Genomic DNA, 19,989 nt, shown 5'->3' on the forward strand with positions numbered 1-19,989 from the left:
CAGTTTAGGACAGAGTTGAGGAGGAACTTCTTCTCTCAGAGGGTGGTGAATCTCTGGAATTCTCTGCCCACTGAAGTGGTGGAGGCTACCTCGTTGAATATGTTTAAATCACGGATAGATGGATTTCTGATCGGTAAGGGAAGTAGGGGTTATAGGGATCAGGCGGGTAAGTGGAACTGATCTACTTCAGATCAGCCATGATCTTATTGAATGGCGGGGCAGGCTCGAGGGGCTAGATGGCCTACTCCTGCTTCTATTTCTTATGATGTTATGTTCTTAATTTTGTACATCTCTATTAGATCTCCCCTCATTCTCCGTCTTTCCAGGGAGAACAAGCCCAGTTTACCCAATCTCTCCTCATAGCTAAGACCAGGCAACATCCTGGTTAACCTTCTCTGCACACTCTCTAACGCCTCCACGTCCTTCTGGTAGTGCGGCGACCAGTACTCCAAATGTGGCCTAACCAGCGTTCTATACAGCTGCATCATCAGACTCCAGCTTTTATACTCTATGCCCCGTCCTATAAAGGCAAGCATACCATATGCCTTCTTCACCACCTTCTCCACCTGTGTTGCCACCTTCAAGGATTAGTGGACTTGCACACCTAGGTCCCTCTGTGTTTCTATACTCTTGATGGCTCTGCCATTTATTGTATAACTCCTCCCTACATTATTTCTTCCAAAATGCATCACTTCGCATTTATCTGGATTAAATTCCATCTGCCACCTTTCCGCCCAATTTTCCAGCCTATCTATATCCTGCTGTATTGCCCGACAATGTTCATCACTATCCGCAAGTCCAGCCATCTTCATATATATATATATATATATATATATATATCACAAATAGCAGAGGTCCCAGTACAGAGCCCTGCGGAACACCACTGGTCACAGACCTCCAGCCGGAAAAAGACCCTTTGACCACTACCCTCTGTCTCCTATGGCCAAGCCAGTTCTCCTAGTAAGTCTGGATAATCAAAAATGTGGCTGATCTTTTCTTTCCACATCCCCAATTCCCCCAAGTGAAAACACAGATCAAATAGGTATATAGAGAACCAATTTTGGCCAATTTCCTTTAAATTTGTTTTAACTACTTACACGGAGTCGCATCTAATGTTAGACATTTTTTGAGTTTTGTTAGCACTGGCAGGGTTGGTATGGTTTATACCATGCCCATTGCAACTAGACAATGTTTTCTCAATCCTCAGTGTGCTAAAAGTTACACTGACAACCTATTTAAGATTGTCAGTCAGGTTCGCACTGTGGCACATTTGCATGTACTGGAAGTCACATATATTAATACACAAGGTCCTGTTCTTTGCAGACAGAACATTGTGCCTGTTTCAATTAAACAACATAAGCAACAGCCATTCACTGATTCATTCCCCAGGGGAATGCCTTCACCATCAAGGTCAAGCTGCTGGTTTAAATTTCAAACCGTGTTTGGCACTTATCTGTCAGTCACTGGTGCATTCTCCATGGCAACGCCTCTACCAATCAGAGCCCATTTGCCAACTAATCAGCAGTCTCTTTTACAATATAAATTGTTGTTTCTCCCTTATGCTGGTATTCTCTCAAAGTGTCTTGATTGCGGGATGAAAAGCTTGAACATGGTTCTTTTTTCAGCAATGCTTAGGAACTGAAGTCTTTCATATCTGGTACAATTATAACCTTTGCATTTTCGCCAAGGCTTTGATAGCTTTGTTAAATTATGCATCCTAGAATTGGACATTAGATGTGAGGCAGAGTAGTGATTTGTACAGGTTTACAGTATCCATGTAATTTATTTAAATTGAAGGATTATGAAACTGGAATTTTGGAGTTCTGGATTAACTCTAGGTCTGCTACTGCCCCATCCAACCACAGGCCGCCTTCCCTGCAAAACGCTCAAGCTTCCAAAGAATGGAAAAAACAATTTTAGTTTTTACTTTTTTCTGTATTATAAGGCTGTTGTATCAAGTTTATTTTGCATAGCCTTAGGCAATATTTTAGTTAAAAAAAGTAACATGTTGAGCATGCTCTAATTCTACTCCTATTAGTAGCATCTGGAGAGAGGAATAATGTTGCAGGTTGATCTCTCTTCAGAACTGGGAAAAAAAAGATGCAACTGGTTTTAAGCAGGAACAGTGTCAGGGAAAGAATAAAAGGGAAGGTCTCCGCTAGGGTGGAAGGCAGGGGAGGAAAGAGACAAATGGGAGATCAGTTGGGAGAGTAGAGTAAAAGTTCTTCATGCTGGGAAAGGAATGACAGTTAATTGAACCCTGATACAAAAGCAAAGTAGTTCGGATGCTGGAAATCTGAAATAAAAGCAGTCTGGAATGCAGGTTTGTAGGAGGAAGATAGAAATTTAGACAATGGAACTGTGCTAGCCAATCCATCTAGCCAATTCTCCTAGTATCCCCTAGTAAGTCTGGATAATCAAAAATGTGGCTGATCTTTTCTTTCCACATCCCCAATTCCCCCAAGTGAAAACACAGATCAATAGGTATATAGAGAACCAATTTTGGCCAATTTCCTTTAAATTTGTTTTAACTACTTACACGGAGTCGCATCTAATGTTAGACATTTTTTGAGTTTTGTTTAAATTGTTTTCACATCGGCTATTCCTTCTTTGAGCATGAGGTAGTGATCTGATGAAGATGAGATGAAACACTTTGGCCTCAATTTCCAGTCAGCACATGAACTTCTTGGACATCATTTAGGAGATTTGGATATCACTCAGCTGAATGTAGTAAAACACAAATGTTTGGGGCCATACCAACAGAACCAGAGATACATCACAACACTAATATGTCTTTCCAGAATCAGTTCACATAGTCATCCAAGCTATGTATATCATGCATATAGAACCTTGTTTGTGTGCACTGATCACAAGGATGTAAGTTAAGTCAATGTATTGTAATCAACGATTCTCTGGACACCTGGCTTCTGGGCTGTGTGGTGGCTTAGTGGTTTAGCATTACTGTCTCACAGCGCCAGGAACTCGGGTTCAATTCCACCCTTGGGTGACTGTCTGCGTGGGTTTCCTGAGAGTGCTCCGGTTTCCTCCCACAGTCCAAAAATGTGCAGATTAAGTGGATTAGCCATGCTAAATTGTCCTGTAGTATGCAGAGATGTGTAGGTTAGATGGATTAGCTATGGTAAGTGCATTGGGGTTACAGGGATAGGGCAGGGGAATGGGCCTGGCTAAGATGCTCTTTCAGAGAGTTGACACACACTCAATTAGCCTCCTTCGACACTAAGGATTTTATGGTTCTTTGTAGAGAGGTATTTGATATTTCAGGTACAACTAAAATATTTAAGAATTTAATACCAGTTAATCATAGAATCATAGAAACCCTACAGTACAGAAAGAGGCCATTCGGCCCATCGAGTCTGCACCGACCACAATCCCACCCAGGCCCTACTCCCATATCCCTACATATTTTACCCACTAATCCTTCTAACCTACGCATCTCAGGACACTAAGGGGCAATTTTAGCATGGCCAATCAACCTAACCCGCACATCTTTGGACTGTGGGAGGAAACCGGAGCACCCGGAGGAAACCCACACAGACACGAGGAGAATGTGCAAACTCCACACAGACAGTGACCCAAGCCGGGAATCGAACCCAGGTCCCTGGAGCTGTGAAGCAGCAGTGCTAACCACTGTGCTACCGTGCCGCCCGAATGTTAATTAATGTTCATTAATTTTTGAATGTAAATTGTCAATGAATAAGCCATCTAAATTTTCCCTCTAAATTTTCCCTTCGTATATAATCTTTTTCAATCTGCCTTTCTTGATATTCCTTAAAATCAACTCCTTCACTTCAGGATTAATCATCCTATACCGAGGGCATGAGTAAACTCTGATAGTGAAATTCGTCTTAACAGTACAGTCACATGTATCAACACAGTGAGGAAGGATGAGTGTTCTGACCAAAAGTAAAATAGTGCAGATGTCAATCCTGAAACAGAAAATGCTGCAAACAAACATTATTTTGGGCAGCATTCGTGGAGAGAATAAGCACATTAATATTTAAGGCATGTATACTTCGTTAGATAACATCATCTACTATGTCTGCATTTTAAAGCCATTGAGGATTTTTTAAATAAAAGATAAATCAAACTGTAAATCACTAGTTTTATCTAACAATGTGAAGAACTTATTTTGGAAGAGTGATTAATGATTAAGCACCATATTTGTACTTTAGATTCAAAAGAAAATCGAAAAGAAAAAGCTGGGAAGAGCCATATACCAAATAACCCTCTAAAGAGCAGTGGTAAGTATTATTGTGTGATATGTTAAAGGAGATTGATACAAAACTTTCTTGTATGAAACTTCAACAGTGTCTGGTTTGTTTTCTGTCTTTTACACCAGTAGAGTTTGCGTCGGTATCTTGTTTTTTAGTTGTGGTGTTACCTACGAATGGCTTGAAAATACCCTATTTTTCTGTTTACTGTCAAACTTCTTGCTTATTTGCATGCAAACAAGTTTTACGATACGGAAGTGGTTAAAATACAATTCTAGCACCACTCTTAAAATCGTTTTGTGTTTACTTCACTTAATTTGGTTAAGTAATTGCAATAGTGTTGAGAAAGATTGAGTTTTTTGATTAACTTGATGACATTTTCAACATTTAGATGACTGACATGACAGTGGCCTTGCCAAAGGATGTCTTTGTTTTTCCACTTGTTAATTTGTTCCAGCTTCAGATGAGTTTATTGTACAAAATGCTGTTAATATAACCTACTTAAAGCATTTGAGAATGAAGTTAGCAGAACTCTGCATCTCGCAGGGGATAGAGTATGCTTATTTGCAGTTCATAGCAAATTAATTCTCGGCTTGATGCAGAAACCAATTGGAATTATTTTCAATTATTTTAAGAATAACCCAATAATTCTAAACAAATTGAAAATTGGTTTTACGAATTTGTGGTATTTTCCATGAAATGAATCAATGGATTTTGAAAGTTTAAAGTATCAATGTTTTGTAGAAATATCCTTTTCATGTATATAACTGCCATTGAGCCATTGTAATGTAAAATCAGCATAATTAAATAACCTATATTATAATAGATATACCAAAGTAAACATGTTGAACTGAACTTTGTAAGTCATCACTGTTTCCAACCTTTTATATTTTGTAGTTTTTTGAAGTAATATTGATAAATTTTTAGGCCTTAACTTTTAACTCTACTTTCTCTACAATTCTCCTGCTGTTGGTCTTCAAAGCCTCACGGATGGCCAGTTTTGAAGTGTTTACTCAATGCTGTGTGTTGCGTGTGAAATGTCTGGATTGTTTGCGCTGTTCCTCATTTGTTGAATAGTGATGCTACAAAATTAGCTGATTTGCTAAATCGATAATTGTTCAGCGGTATGTAGAGAATAAGATTTATGAAGACCACACTTGGGAACAGAAACTGTCAGAGAAAGGAACTAATGAAAAGTGGAACTTTTTCAAGGAACAAATACTGGATGTCCTTGATAGGTATGTTCCTGTCAGGCAGGGAGGAAATGGCCGAGTGAGGGAACCATGGTTCACGAAAGAGGTGGAATGTCTTGTGAAAAGGAAGAGGGAAGCTTATGTAGGGATGAGGAAACAAGGTTCAGATGGCTCGATTGAGGGTTACAAGTTAGCAAGGAATGAGCTGAAAAAGGGGCTTAGGAGAGCTAGGAGGGGACATGAGAAGTCCTTGGCGGGTCGGATCAAGGAAAACCCCAAGGCTTTTTACTCTTATGTGAGGAATAAAAGAATGACCAGGGTGAGGTTAGGGCCGGTCAAGGACAGTAGTGGGAACTTGTGTATGGAGTCAGTAGAGATAGGCGAGGTGATGAATGAATACTTTTCTTCAGTGTTCACCAAGGAGAGGGGCCATGTTTTTGAGGAAGAGAAGGTGTTACAGGCCAGTAGGCTGGAGGAAATAGATGTTCGGAGGGAGGATGTCTTGGCAGTTTTGAATAAACTGAAGGTCGATAAGTCCCCTGGGCCTGATGAAATGTATCCTAGGATTCTGTGGGAGGCAGGGGATGAGATTGCAGAGCCTTTGGCGTTGATCTTTGGGTCCTCGCTGTCCACGGGGATGGTGCCAGAGGACTGGAGAATGGCGAATGTTGTTCCTCTGTTTAAGAAAGGGAATAGAAATGACCCTGGTAATTATAGACCGGTTAGTCTTACTTCAGTGGTTGGTAAGTTGATGGAAAAGGTCCTTAGGGATGGGATTTACGACCATTTAGAAAGATGCGGATTAATCCGAGATAGTCAGCACGGATTCGTGAAGGGCAAGTCGTGCCTCACAAATTTGATAGAATTTTTTGAGGAGGTAACTAAGTGTGTTGATGAAGGTAGGGCAGTTGATGTCATATACATGGATTTTAGTAAGGCGTTTGATAAGGTCCCCCATGGTCGGCTTATGATGAAAGTGAGGAGGTGTGGGATAGAGGGAAAGTTGGCCGATTGGATAGGTAACTGGCTGTCTGACCGAAGACAGAGGGTGGTGGTCGATGGAAAATTTTCGGATTGGAGGCAGGTTGCTAGCGGTGTGCCGCAGGGATCAGTGCTTGGTCCTCTGCTCTTTGTGATTTTTATTAATGACTTAGAGGAGGGGGCTGAAGGGTGGATCAGTAAATTTGCTGATGACACCAAGATTGGTGGAGTAGTGGATGAGGTGGAGGGCTGTTGTAGGCTGCAAAGAGACATAGATAGGATGCAAAGCTGGGCTGAAAAATGGCAAATGGAGTTTAACCCTGATAAATGTGAGGTGATTCATTTTGGTAGGACAAATTTAAATGTGGATTACAGGGTCAAAGGTAGGGTTCTGAAGACTGTGGAGGAACAGAGAGATCTTGGGGTCCATATCCACAGATCTCTAAAGGTTGCCACTCAAGTGGATAGAGCTGTGAAGAAGGCCTATAGTGTGTTAGCTTTTATTAACAGGGGTTTGGAGTTTAAGAGCCGTGGGGTTATGCTGCAACTGTACAGGACCTTGGTGAGACCACATTTGGAATATTGTGTGCAGTTCTGGTCACCTCACTATAAGAAGGATGTGGAAGCGCTGGAAAGAGTGCAGAGGAGATTTACCAGGATGCTGCCTGGTTTGGAGGGTAGGTCATATGAGGAAAGGTTGAGGGAGCTAGGGCTGTTCTCTCTGGAGCGGAGGAGGCTGAGGGGAGACTTAATAGAGGTGTATAAAATGATGAAGGGGATAGATAGAGTGAACGTTCAAAGACTATTTCCTCGGGTGGATGGAGCTATTACAAGGGGGCATAACTATAGGGTTCGTGGTGGGAGATACAGGACGGATATCAGAGGTAGGTTCTTTACGCAGAGAGTGGTTGGGGTGTGGAATGGACTGCCTGCAGTGATAGTGGAGTCAGACACTTTAGAAACATTTAAGCGGTTATTGGATAGGCACATGGAGCACACCAGGATGATAGGGAGTGGGATAGCTTGATCTTGGTTTCAGATAAAGCTCGGCACAACATCGTGGGCCGAAGGGCCTGTTCTGTGCTGTACTGTTCTATGTTCTATGTTAACAGTTGAAATTCTGACAATGTAAATTTTGTTTTCTGGAGCCAGTGATTTTACCCCAATTTATACAGGCATCACCTTAAAATGGGTCTGGAAATGGGGAGGGTGAAACATGACCAGTGTATATAGGTGCATTGTGTTTTGTAAAGATCCAGCCAATGGATTGATGATGCAACAACTGACCTTGAGTTCACTTCTGTGAAATGTGCCAATTATATTGGTTTATGACCAATTGCTGTTGCTTTAATATTTGATTCTAAAGTATCAATCATTCAGTATTTGCTGGTGTTCACTAGTGTGCTTTAAATAATCTAATTGTTTTGTTGCCTTTGGCCAATTTTTCAACCAATATTATAATACATTAAGAGCATTGATGGAACATGGAAATTGCCTGTGCTTTATTTTGCATGCCTGTCTTCTATCTTGTCTTTGTTCTTGAGCACAGAATGTGGAATTTGTAGGCATTTTCTTGCTGTAGTGGTTTCCAAAGATTGGCACAAGTGGAAATGATGATATTTAGTATCAGTGTCACAATTTTTCTTGCCAACCTAGAAAGATCTTCAGTGGTCTGATTTGATGATCAAAGAAAATAAAGCTCATATTATCTCTTGTTGAAAATGATTGTGTTCGTGGTCCCCATCAAAATTCAGTTCCTCGATAGTTTTGTAGAGGCCAAGTTAGCCTAGTTTTAATTATTGGCCTCTTAGCAGTGGTTGTGTATCGTAAGAAGTCTCACAACACCAGGTTAAAGTCCAACAGGTTTATTTAAAATCATGAGCTTTCGGAGCACTGCTCCTTCATCAGGTGACTGAGTCCTGGTGTTGTGAGACTTAATGTGCCCACCCTAGCCCAATGCTGTTGTGTGTCAGCTGTGGTTCAGTTGGTAGCACTGTTGCCTCTGAGTCACAAGGCTGTAGGTTTGGACCCCACTTCAGAACATAGGTACAAAAATAAAAACTGACATCCTGCAGTTCTAGTGAGGGAGTACTGCATTCAGTAATGCCGACTTTCTACGAGATTAAACCAAGACCCTGAGTGCTCTCTTGGGCAGTCATGAAAGATCCTTTGGCACAATTTTAAAGTAGAGCAGAGAATACTACATTTTCCAACATTGCTACATTGAGTACAATTCAAAAGTACTTCAATGACAGTAAAATGCTTTGAGGCATCCTGTAATTGTGAAATACTTTGTATAGAACATAGAACATAGAACATTACAGCGCAGAACAGGCCCTTCGGCCCACGATGTTGCACCGACCAGTTAAAAAAAAAAAAAACTGTGACCCTCCAACCTAAACCAATTTCTTTTCGTCCATGAACCTATCTACGGATCTCTTAAACGCCCCCAAACTAGGCGCATTTACTACTGATGCTGGCAGGGCATTCCAATCCCTCACCACCCTCTGGGTAAAGAACCTACCCCTGACATCGGTTCTATAACTACCCCCCCTCAATTTAAAGCCATGCCCCCTCGTGCTGGATTTCTCCATCAGAGGAAAAAGGCTATCACTATCCACCCTATCTAAACCTCTAATCATCTTATATGTTTCAATAAGATCCCCTCTTAGCCGCCGCCTTTCCAGCGAAAACAATCCCAAATCCCTCAGCCTCTCCTCATAGGATCCCCCCTCCATACCAGGCAACATCCTGGTAAACCTCCTCTGCACCCTCTCCAAAGCCTCCACATCCTTCCTGTAATGTGGGGACCAGAACTGCACACAGTACTCCAAGTGCGGCCGCACCAGAGTTGTGTACAGTTGCAACATAACGCTACGACTCCTAAATTCAATCCCCCTACCAATAAACGCCAAGACACCATATGCCTTCTTAACAACCTTATCTACTTGATTCCCAACTTTCAGGGATCTATGCACACATACACCTAGATCCCTCTGCTCCTCCACACTATTCAAAGTCCTCCCGTTAGCCCTATACTCAACACATCTGTTATTCCTACCAAAGTGAATTACCTCACACTTCTCCGCATTAAACTCCATCCGCCACCTCTCGGCCCAACTTTGCAACCTGTCTAAGTCTTCCTGCAAACTACGACACCCTTCCTCACTGTCTACCACACCACCGACTTTGGTGTCATCAGCAAATTTGCTAATCCACCCAACTATACCCTCATCCAGATCATTAATAAATATTACAAACAGCAGTGGCCCCAAAACAGATCCCTGAGGTACACCACTTGTAACCGCACTCCATGATGAATATTTACTATCAACCACCACCCTCTGTTTCCTATCCGCTAGCCAATTCCTGATCCAATTTCCTAGATCACCCCCAATCCCATACATCTGCATTTTCTGCAGAAGCCTACCATGGTGAACCTTATCAAACGCCTTACTAAAATCCATATATACCACGTCCACTGCCTTGCCCCCATCCACCTCCTTGGTCACTTTCTCAAAAAACTCAATAAGGTTAGTAAGGCACGACCTACCTGCCACAAAACCATGCTGACTATCACCTATCAATTCATTACTCTCCAAATAACTATAAATCCTATCCCTTATAATTTTTTCCAACATCTTGCCGACAACAGAAGTGAGACTCACCGGTCTATAATTCCCGGGGAAGTCTCTGTTCCCCTTCTTAAACAATGGGACAACATTCGCTAACCTCCAATCTTCTGGTACTATACCAGAGGCCAACGACGACCTGAAGATCAGAGCCAGAGGCTCTGCAATCACTTCTCTTGCCTCCCAGAGAATCCTTGGATAAATCCCATCCGGACCAGGGGATTTATCTATTTTCAGACCCTCCAGAATATCCTGCACATCCTCCTTATCAACTGTAATACTGTCTATTCTACTCCCTTGCAACCCAGTGTCCTCCTCATATATATTTGTCTGTCTTCCTTTTTATCATTATATAAATGAGAGCCTGAGTGGCTCAATTGGTAATGTTACTATCTGAGCTGGAAGACACTGGATTCAAACCTGACTCCAGGACTCGGCCATGGAAGAGGTGTTCATGCAGCTCCAAGCAGGCTGTTAATTGGTATGCAAAATTCTTCCAACACTCCACATCGTTCTCCAAGGGAGAAAAGAATGCGAAGATATGCAAAACATACAATATAGAAATGCATTCTATAAACTGCAGCCATCTAGGTTAAACAAATGAAAGCTTCACGCAAATGATTTTCCTGTATGACGGTCTAGGTGCCAGTCTTTGGTAATGTTTTTCTAAAATTAAGTTAATAAAATGGACAAGCCTGATCCAAGACTAATCTTGGAGAAACATTGTTTCAGGCCTTCAATCAGCATTAATCTAATCTTGGAACTGTTGGTCACTTTTCTACTGTATTGCTGAAAGTTAGAAGTTTAACAACACCAGGTTAAAGTCCAACAGGTTTATTTGGTAGCAAAAGCCACACAAGCTTTCGGAGCTGCAAGCCCCTTCTTCAGGTGAGTGGGAATGCTGAAAGATATTAGGACTAATATAAACAGCCAATTCTTTCAAATAGAAATTGAATCATGTTGCTGTTGTCCATTTTTGACCTTGCCTGCCACTGCACCTGCCCACCCACTGATGAAACTTCCTTCCATAACTTTGTCATCTCTAGACTCAACTGTTCCAATGCTCAGCTCCCTGGCTGCCCATCATTAAATTTAAGGTAACCCAAAATAGTGCTTTCCATATTCTGTCTTGCTCACCCTTTAACCTTGTCTGTTACAATCACCATAGAGACCATTAAAGTTTAAAGAGAAACTTGAAATTCAGTTATCTTCTGAAAGAATGATACCATGAGATTCCATGGTTTAAAACAAATGAATTTTACTGTACAAGAATTAAGTAATTTAAACACTGCTAAATATATAATAAAAGCAAAATACTGCAGATGCTGGAGATCTGAAATAACCCAGTGCTGGAAAAACTCCAGCAGGTCTGACTGCATCTATGGAGAGAAAAAGAGTTAACATTTTAACAGTAATATTTCTTTTCAGAACCACCAAATAAACACTTAAGTGATTGCTTATATGTTGCATCGAAAAGCTTAAAACACGCACATATTTCAGTCTAAAATCTTCAACTGAATCTTCCCTCGGATTCTTCAAGATGATCAACTCCAAGCTTTTTCACAGCTACCCTGTAAGGTCTGGGACTTGCAGTTCAAGCCTGAGCTTCACCTGCAATTTATGCACAATAGTTTAAACAAAAATTCTAGCAGCTCTATTCCCTGGTCCTACTAGCTGATTTATTTCCTATCATGGACTCCGTCTCCAAACTGAGCCCAAGTTTCCACTCCCATTCTATGTGGTGAACAATAAAAATATTTTCTCTGCTTAAGTCGCATGCCTGCTAACATTTATGTCATTTGCTCCTTTGACTTAAGTTTGTTCCCAAGCTGAACTACTTGTTTCTGTGAGTAAAAATATATGAACCCCACATAAAAGGGCCCCCACATAAAATTTCTCCACCACCTATCTTCATCGCAACATGGCATACTTGGGATGTTCCAAACATAAATTTAAACTAATTATCTATTACATTCAAAACAACTCTTTGATTGTGGGGTTCTCATGAAAAATTTGTGTCTCTAATGGCGTTAACAACTTTATCCCCAGATTTGTTGATTCCACAAATGTTATAAGAATGGATCTGGGCCAAATTAATTGAAATCAAAGCTTGGCTGGCAAATTCATAACTGAGCAATGTATTGCATTTAAAGAGAAGAGAATATGGAGACAGTGGAGGCATATTCCTAGGAAGTGGAAAGGCAAGGCAACAGCTCTCTGGATGTCAATAGGGTGAGAGATTAAGATGAAGAAGAAAAAGTGTGCCTATGACAGATGTCAGGTGGATAATAGAAGTGAGAACCAGAATGCACATAGGAAGTGAACAAGCAAATAAGAGAAGCAAAGCGAGTATGAACAGAGACTGCAGCTAACATAAAATGAATTCTCAAATTCATCTATCAGCATATAAATAATAAAAGGACAGGAAAAGATGGACTGGATTTGATTAGGGACCAAAAAGGGGATTTATGCATAGACCATAGTTGAGGTATTGATGAATATTAAATGAGTAAATATTATTGAGGCATTGGACGTAATTTTCCAGGCAGTCTCAAATTCTGGAGTGGTGTCAGGGGAATGGAGAATTGAAAATGTTACATCCTTGTTCAAAAAGCCAATCAGTTTAAAAACTTCTAGAAAGGATGATTCTGGATACAATTAGTAGTTGCTTGATCAAATGCAGGTCAATTAAGGAAAATCAACATGGATATATTGAGGGCAAATCATGTTCAACTAGCTGGAGTTTAATGTTGAAGTAACAGAGGGTTGATGAATGTAATGCTTTTGATGTGCTATACATAGACTTCCAAAAGACATTTGTCATGAACTTACCACCTTGTCGAGAGCAGATTCGGCACCTCTGAGTCTGTGCATGGGCAAACCAAATCAGCTACGCATGCAGAATTCAGCATTTTCAGTTCTTTGTGCAGAAAGGAAAAACTGTGTGAAAACTTGGGTCATGTGACCGGGAAAAGAGACATTTCAGGCTAAGAATGGGAGAGGCCCCAGTTAAATGAGGAAAAAGGCTTTGATCAGAGAAGGGACTGTGGTTGGCAGATTTTAAGTGGTGTGAGCTCAAGCCAAGAGAGAGGGTGCAGAAGAGATTCATTAGAATGGCTCAAGGGATGAGGAACTTCAGTTATGCAGAAGGATTGGAGAAATTGGAACTGTTGTCCTTGGCTTAGAAAAGGTTCAGAGAAGATTTGATACAGGAAATCCTGAGGAGTCTGGACAGAGTAGACAGGGAAACCAGCTGCCATTGGTGGAATAACATGGTTAGCATCTGGAATGCACTGACTGAGAGCCTGGAGGAGGCATGCTTGATTGAGGCATTCAAGAGATGATTGGATAATTATTTGAAAAGGATGGATACGCAGGGCTGAGAGGAGAAGGTGGGGCGTGACACTGGGTAAAATGCATCTTTGTGGTGCTAGTGCCAACACAACGGGCTACTGGTCTCCTTCAGAACACTAACAATTGAATGATTCACCAATAAACTGCTTTTTACCAAAAAAAAAACAGGCTGGCTATTATAAATTGATAAATTTCTCTGTAAAATAAGGTTAATGGTAATTACATATACTCTTCGAGTTTTGGTGATATCTTGCAAGTTCACAGGAGAGTTAGGTACATGTTACAGCTCTGAAAAGATTTGAGTGTGTTTCAAGGGATGAGGAATTTCAGTTATGATGATAGAATGGTCAAGCTGGGACAGTTTTCCTTAGAGACAAGAATAAGGAGAGATTTGATTGCGGTATTCAAAATCATGAGAGATCTGGACGAAACTTTCCACTCGTGAAAACAACAAGAATGAGAAGGCACAGATTTGAAGTAATTGGCAAAAGAAGCAAAAACTCAGTGCCTCGCTGCCTGAGTATGGTGAAGGCAGATTCAAGTGAAACATTCAAAAGGGAATTAAACTGTTCTCTAAAAAGGAAAAATGTGTAGAGTTACAAGAGGAACACCAGGGATTGGCACAGTGAATTGCTCATTCAGAGAACTTGGTGCTGACACAACGGGCCGTCTTCTGCACTGTAGCAATTCTGATTTTTTAAGGCTGATCAGGCAACATCAAATTAAGTTAACTGTCCTAATAGCCACTTGCTCATTTTTCTCAAGTTTGTTTTGCAAGAATCCTATGTGTTATAGAAAAGCAAAGTAGTCCTTGGTGGTCTCAGTCAGATTGTTGTTGTTCCAACTCTCCTACTCAGCTTGGATACAACAACTGCGGCTTTTATGATGCAAGTGGCACTGCAACCTTGCTAGATGGGATTGCCTTTGAACAGACCTAGCAACTTGATTGGGCATGAGTCACTGTGGGCCATCAGCAGAATTGTGCCTGACCACAATCTGTAACCTCATTATCTGACATATCCCCACTCCACTTACTTAAGTATTCGCATTCCAACCATTATTCATGTAAATTGAGTCTGTGTCTTTATATGCCCTGTTTGTGAACAGAATTCCCACTCACCTGAAGAAGGGGCTTGGAGCTCCGAAAGCTTGTGTGGCTTTTGCTACCAAATAAACCTGTTGGACTTTAACCTGGTGTTGTTAAACTTCTTACGGCCCTTAGCATCACAGATGTCAATAATCAGCCAGTTGGTTCACTCCAGGGCTGGTTACTGCTCAGGCTATGGATAATGTTCCGGCAATAGTACTGAAGACTTGCGCTCCAGAACTTAGCATGCCCCTAGCCAAACTGTTCCAATGCAGCTATAACACTGGCATCTACCTGCAATGTGGAAAATTGCCAGATATGTCTTGTACGCAAGAAATGAGACAAATCCAACCCGGCCAATTACCCCCGCCCCATCAGTCTGCTCTCGATCATTAGTAAAGGGATGGAAGGGGTCATCAACAGTGCTATCAAGTGGCACTTAGCAATAAGCTGCTCACTGACGACCGGTTTGCGTTCTGCCAAGTTCATTAAACACCTGACCTTATTGCAGCTTTGGTTCAAACCTGGACAAAAAAGTTGAACTCGAGAGGTGAGAGTAACTGCCCTTGATATCAAGGCAGCATTTGACCGAGTGTGGCAGCAAGGACCACTAGCAAAACTGGAGTCAACGAGAATCAAGGAGAAAACTGCTGTTTGAAGTTATACCTGGCACAAGGAAGATGATTTTGATGGTTGGAGGTCAATATTCTCTGCTCCAGGGCATCATTGCAGGTGTTCCTCAGAGTAGTGTGCTAGCCCCAATAATCTTCAACTGCTTCACTGATGACCTTCCTTCCATCGTAAGGTTACAAGTAGGGATGCTCACTGACTCCACAATGTTCAGCACCATTCGCAACTCCTCAAATACTGAAGCAGTTCATGTCCAAATGCAGCAATTTCTGGACAATATCCAGGCTTGGGCTGACACATGGCAGGTAACGTTTGTGCCACACAAGTACTAGACAATAACTATCTCCAACTCCAAGAAGAGAGAATCTAACCATCACCCCATAATATTCAATGCTGTTACCACTATCCCCCATTATCAACACCTTAGGGGTTACAATTGACAAGAAACTGAACTTGACTTGCCATATAAATACTGTGGCTACAAGAAAAGCTCAAAGGCCAGGAATCCTGCAGCATGTAACTTGCTTCCTGACAACCCATAGCCTGTCCACTCTCTACAAGGCACAAACCAGGATGTGATGGAATACTCCCCACTTACCTGGATTAGTGCAGTTCCAACAACACTCGAAGCTTGCATCATCCAGGACAAAGTAGCCTGCTTGATTGTTGCCCCTTCCACAAATATTCAATCCCTCCACCACCGACAAACATTGGCAGTAGTGTGTACCATTTACAAGATGCACTGCAGGAACTCACTAAGCTTCCTTTGGCAGAACCTATCAAACCCACGACCACTGCCATCTAGAAGGACGAGCAGCAGATAACTGGGAACACCACCATCTGGGGTTCCACTCCAAGTCACTCACCATCCTGACCAGGAAATATATCCATGTTCCTCCACTGTTGCTGTGTCAAAATCCTGGAATTCCCTCCCTCAGAGCACTGTGTATGTGTATACACCTTGGGGACTGCAGAGGTTCAAAAAGGTAGCTCATCACCTTTTCAATGGCATCTAGAGATGGGCAATAAAAGCTGAATATGCCAGCGACACCCATACCCTGTAAATGAATTTTAAAAATGATTGATTTCAACATCAAATTACGTTGCTGGTGATTGTGGTACCCAAGTGTGTGCAGATGTTAACCTGCAGCATCACATTGTCAATGCTGATAGGTGGCAGTATGGCATATCCTGGACCATGAAGTTTGTCTTCCTGACGCTGATGATGAAATTAAACTGTAGGCATGCAGTCTGTCCATTTACTCACTACAACATGCTAGTGCGGTATCGCCCTCATCTTTAGTTCACTCCTCTACAATAGTGACACCTGAACAACATATGTGAAGCATGCAAAAATGGCTGAAAGTTTCCACCGCTGCTGTCTTGGACATATCCTTGGATTCTTGGCAGATCAAGGTTGTTACCAATTCCATTGGCTAATAAGCATACACTTATAGCAAAGCAAATGATATCTGCATTGGTTTGGCTCAATTTAGCAGATGAATGATGGCTGTATACCCAAAGACATTTTTGGTGAACTGCTGCACACTAGGTTATGACCTCCTGGATCTCCATTTCTCCACTACAAGGGCACCTGCAAGTGAGATCTGAAGGTGGCAGACATTGACACTGAAACGGAGATGGTTGCTGGCAGCATGGTGGTTAGCACTGCTGCCTCTCAGCGCCAGGACTGGGGCTCTCCAGTGAACCAGAACAGGTGCCGGAGTGTGGCGACTGGAGGATTTTTACATCAGCACTGCAATGAAGTTACTGTAAGCCTACTTGTGACCAATTAATAAAATAAACTATAAACTCTGGAAGCTGACTTGAAGGGCATTGGAAGCGGGTGAGCAGAAATGAAAAACAGCTGGTCAAGAAGAGGGACTTGAGGAAAAGAGGCCAACAAATCATACACTTTATCAGCCTACTCTTTTCCTTTTGCAGCAAATGTGGCAGAGACTGCCATGCCAAAGTGGAGCACTTGAGCCACACCAGGCAATGTTCAACTTAGTTGACCACCGAGGCACAAACTATCATCTTGAGATGATAGAAAGCTGCAGAAAGCTGCAGATGCTGGAAATCTGAAATAAGGCAAATGCTAGAAATACTCAACAGATCTGGCAGCATTGGTGGAAAGAGAAACAGAATTAATGTTTCAAGTGGTTGATTGTTTTTCTGGGTCAATTGAGCTCTGATGCAGGATTGAGACCTGAAAGGTTAACCCTGTCTTCCCTCTCTTCACAAATGCTGCCAGATCTACCAAATATTTTTAGCATTTTCTGTTACTTCAATTAGCTGTTCTTATCAATTACTGAAATTTTAATAGCCGCAGGGATCGGTGTTGGGTCCATTGTTGTTTGTCATCTATATCAATGATCTGGATGATAATGTGGTCAATTGGATCAGCAAGTTTGCTGATGATACAAAGATTGGAGGTGTAGTGGACAGTGAGGAAGGTTTTCAAAGCTTGCAGAGGGATTTGGACCAACTAGAAAAATGGGCTGAAAAATGGCAAATGGAATTTAACGCAGACAAGTGAGAGATATTGCACTTTGGAAGGACAAATCAAAGTAGAACGTACAGGGTAAATGGTAGGACTCTGAAGAGTGCAGTTGAACAGAGGGATCTGGGAATACAGGTATAGAATTCCCTAAAAGTGACGTCACAGGTGGATAGGGTCGTAAAGAGTGCCTTTGGTACATTGGCCTTTATAAATCGGAGTATCGAGTATAAAAGTTGGAGTGTTATGGTAAGGTTATATAAGGCATTGGTGAGGCCGAATTTGGAGTATTGTGTACAGTTTTGGTCACCTAGTTACAGGAAGGATGTAAATAAGATTGAAAGAGTGCAGAGAAGGTTCACAAGGATGTTGCCGGGACTTGAGAAGCTGAGTTACAGAGAGAAATTGAATAGGTTGGGACTTTATTCCCTGGAGCGTAGAAGATTGAGGGGAGATTTGATAGAGGTGTATAAGATTTTGATGGGTATAGATAGTGAATGCAAGCAGGCTTTTTCCGCTGAGGCTAGGGGAGAAAAAAACCAGAGGGCATGGGTTAAGGGTGAAAGGAGAAAAGTTTAAAGGGAATATTAGGGGGGGGCTTCTTCACGCAGAGAGTGGTGGGAGTGTGGAATGAGCTGCCGGATAAAGTGGTAAATGCTTTTACCACTTTTAACATTTGAGGAAAAACTTGGACGGGTTCATGGATGAGAGGGGTGTGGAGGGATATGGTCCAAGTGCAGGTCAGTGGGACTAGGCATAAAATGGTTCAGCACAGACAAGAAGGGCCAAAAGGCCTGTTTCTGAGCTGTAATTTTCTATGGTTCTATGGAGTAACTCAAATTGGAGAGATTAATGAACAAGCAAAATCACCACATTGTTAATTTTCTTTGCTGTTAAAATTATAGGTACTGGAATTGGTAGTCGAAATAAAAATCCCAAAGGGATGTTTAACTGCCTAAGTAGTGTTTCCTTACACAACTAATAACTTTGAGACTAGAAAAACTAAGGAATCTGTTGCTGAATCACTTTATCAACTAAATGTCTCTCTCTGATACAAGGTCTAATTTGGACTGCCGAAGGAGGAATCTTCAGTATTGCAACAAAAATGTCACTTACAGCTCACCAAACATTTCCTCCAATCCTGGAGTATGCAAATTGTGTGTGGGGTCCTTGTATGATGAAAGATGCATGTAAGATTGAAGCAGTCTAAATATATGCTGCACAAATCAGTTTAGGAAGTACAATGGTATCACAACCTTGATCTAAAACTTAAAATGGGAATCACTACAGCGAAAAAGCATAACAAGACTTGCCATTTTCTATAAAATATGAAATGGACTGGTGGGAATTGACAGAAAAAGTACCCAATGCCCTCTGGCACTGGCAAAACAGAAGGTAGCCATCACAAAAACTACAAAGACCCTTTGTTTCCAAGACCATGTTCCAACAATCTTTCTTCCCAAGGACAACAAATGGGACAAACTGCTAAAGGAAATAGCCACAATCCTCATCTTTTGAAATCTTAAAGACCCATACTTAGATTATTTTCATTTAATAGTTTTCATCATTAGGGCTGCCATTTCATGTTTAGCTACTACTATCCATATAAAGTGTTGGTGGAATACAGATATTAGCAACTAAAGCAAGGAATAGAAGTTCGCTCAACAGACAAAAGTTAAGCTAATTCCAAGAAGTTCAAAAGAACCCTTTCATTATCCCAATTCTTTGACCAAGCTTTTGATCACACTGTTAATACCTCCTTCTGTAGTTGAAGGCCCATTTTTGTCTAGTCATGCATCTGTCAAGAACCTCTGGACATTACAAAGAACAATACAGCACAGGAACAGGCCCTGCGGCCCTCCAAGCCCGCGCCGCTCCCTGGTCCAAACTAGGCCATTCTTTTGTATCCCTCCATTCCCACTCCATTCATGTGGCTATCTAGATAAGTCTTAAACATTCCCAGTGTGTCCGCCTCCACCACCTTGCCCGGCAGCGCATTCCAGGCCCCCACCACCCTCTGCGTAAAATACGTCCTTCTGATATCTGTGTTAAACCCCCCCCCCCCCCACTTGAACCTATGACCTCTCGTGAACGTCACCACCGACCTGGGAAAAAGCTTCCCACTGTTCACCCTATCTATGCCTTTCATAATTTTATACACCTCTATTAGGTCACCCCTCATCCTCCGTCTTTCCAGGGAGAACAACCCCAGTTTACCCAATCTCTCCTCATAACTAAGCCCTTCCATACCAGGCAACATCCTGGTAAACCTCCTCTGTACTCTCTCTAAAGCCTCCACGTCCTTCTGGTAGTGTGGCGACCAGAACTGGGCGCAGTATTCCAAATGTGAAATTATTCTGTATCAAATGCAAGTTGGTGT

At 41.8% G+C, this 19,989-nt stretch overlaps 1 protein-coding gene across 8 annotated transcripts in view; it reads left to right on the top strand.

Moving 5' to 3' along the window:
- The window catches only part of LOC144506358 (sex comb on midleg-like protein 2), a 216,951-nt gene that overhangs the window by 83,008 nt on the left and 113,954 nt on the right, over positions 1–19,989 (top strand). For all 8 annotated transcript variants that reach the window (XM_078232360.1, XM_078232365.1, XM_078232362.1 and 5 more), the window contains exon 3: positions 4,194–4,262. In XM_078232360.1, the coding sequence (XP_078088486.1) occupies positions 4,194–4,262 (69 nt within the window). The remainder of the gene's footprint in view (positions 1–4,193; positions 4,263–19,989) is intronic.

This window comes from Mustelus asterias, chromosome 17 (genome assembly GCF_964213995.1).
Source record: "Mustelus asterias chromosome 17, sMusAst1.hap1.1, whole genome shotgun sequence".
Lineage (NCBI taxonomy): Eukaryota > Metazoa > Chordata > Chondrichthyes > Carcharhiniformes > Triakidae > Mustelus > Mustelus asterias.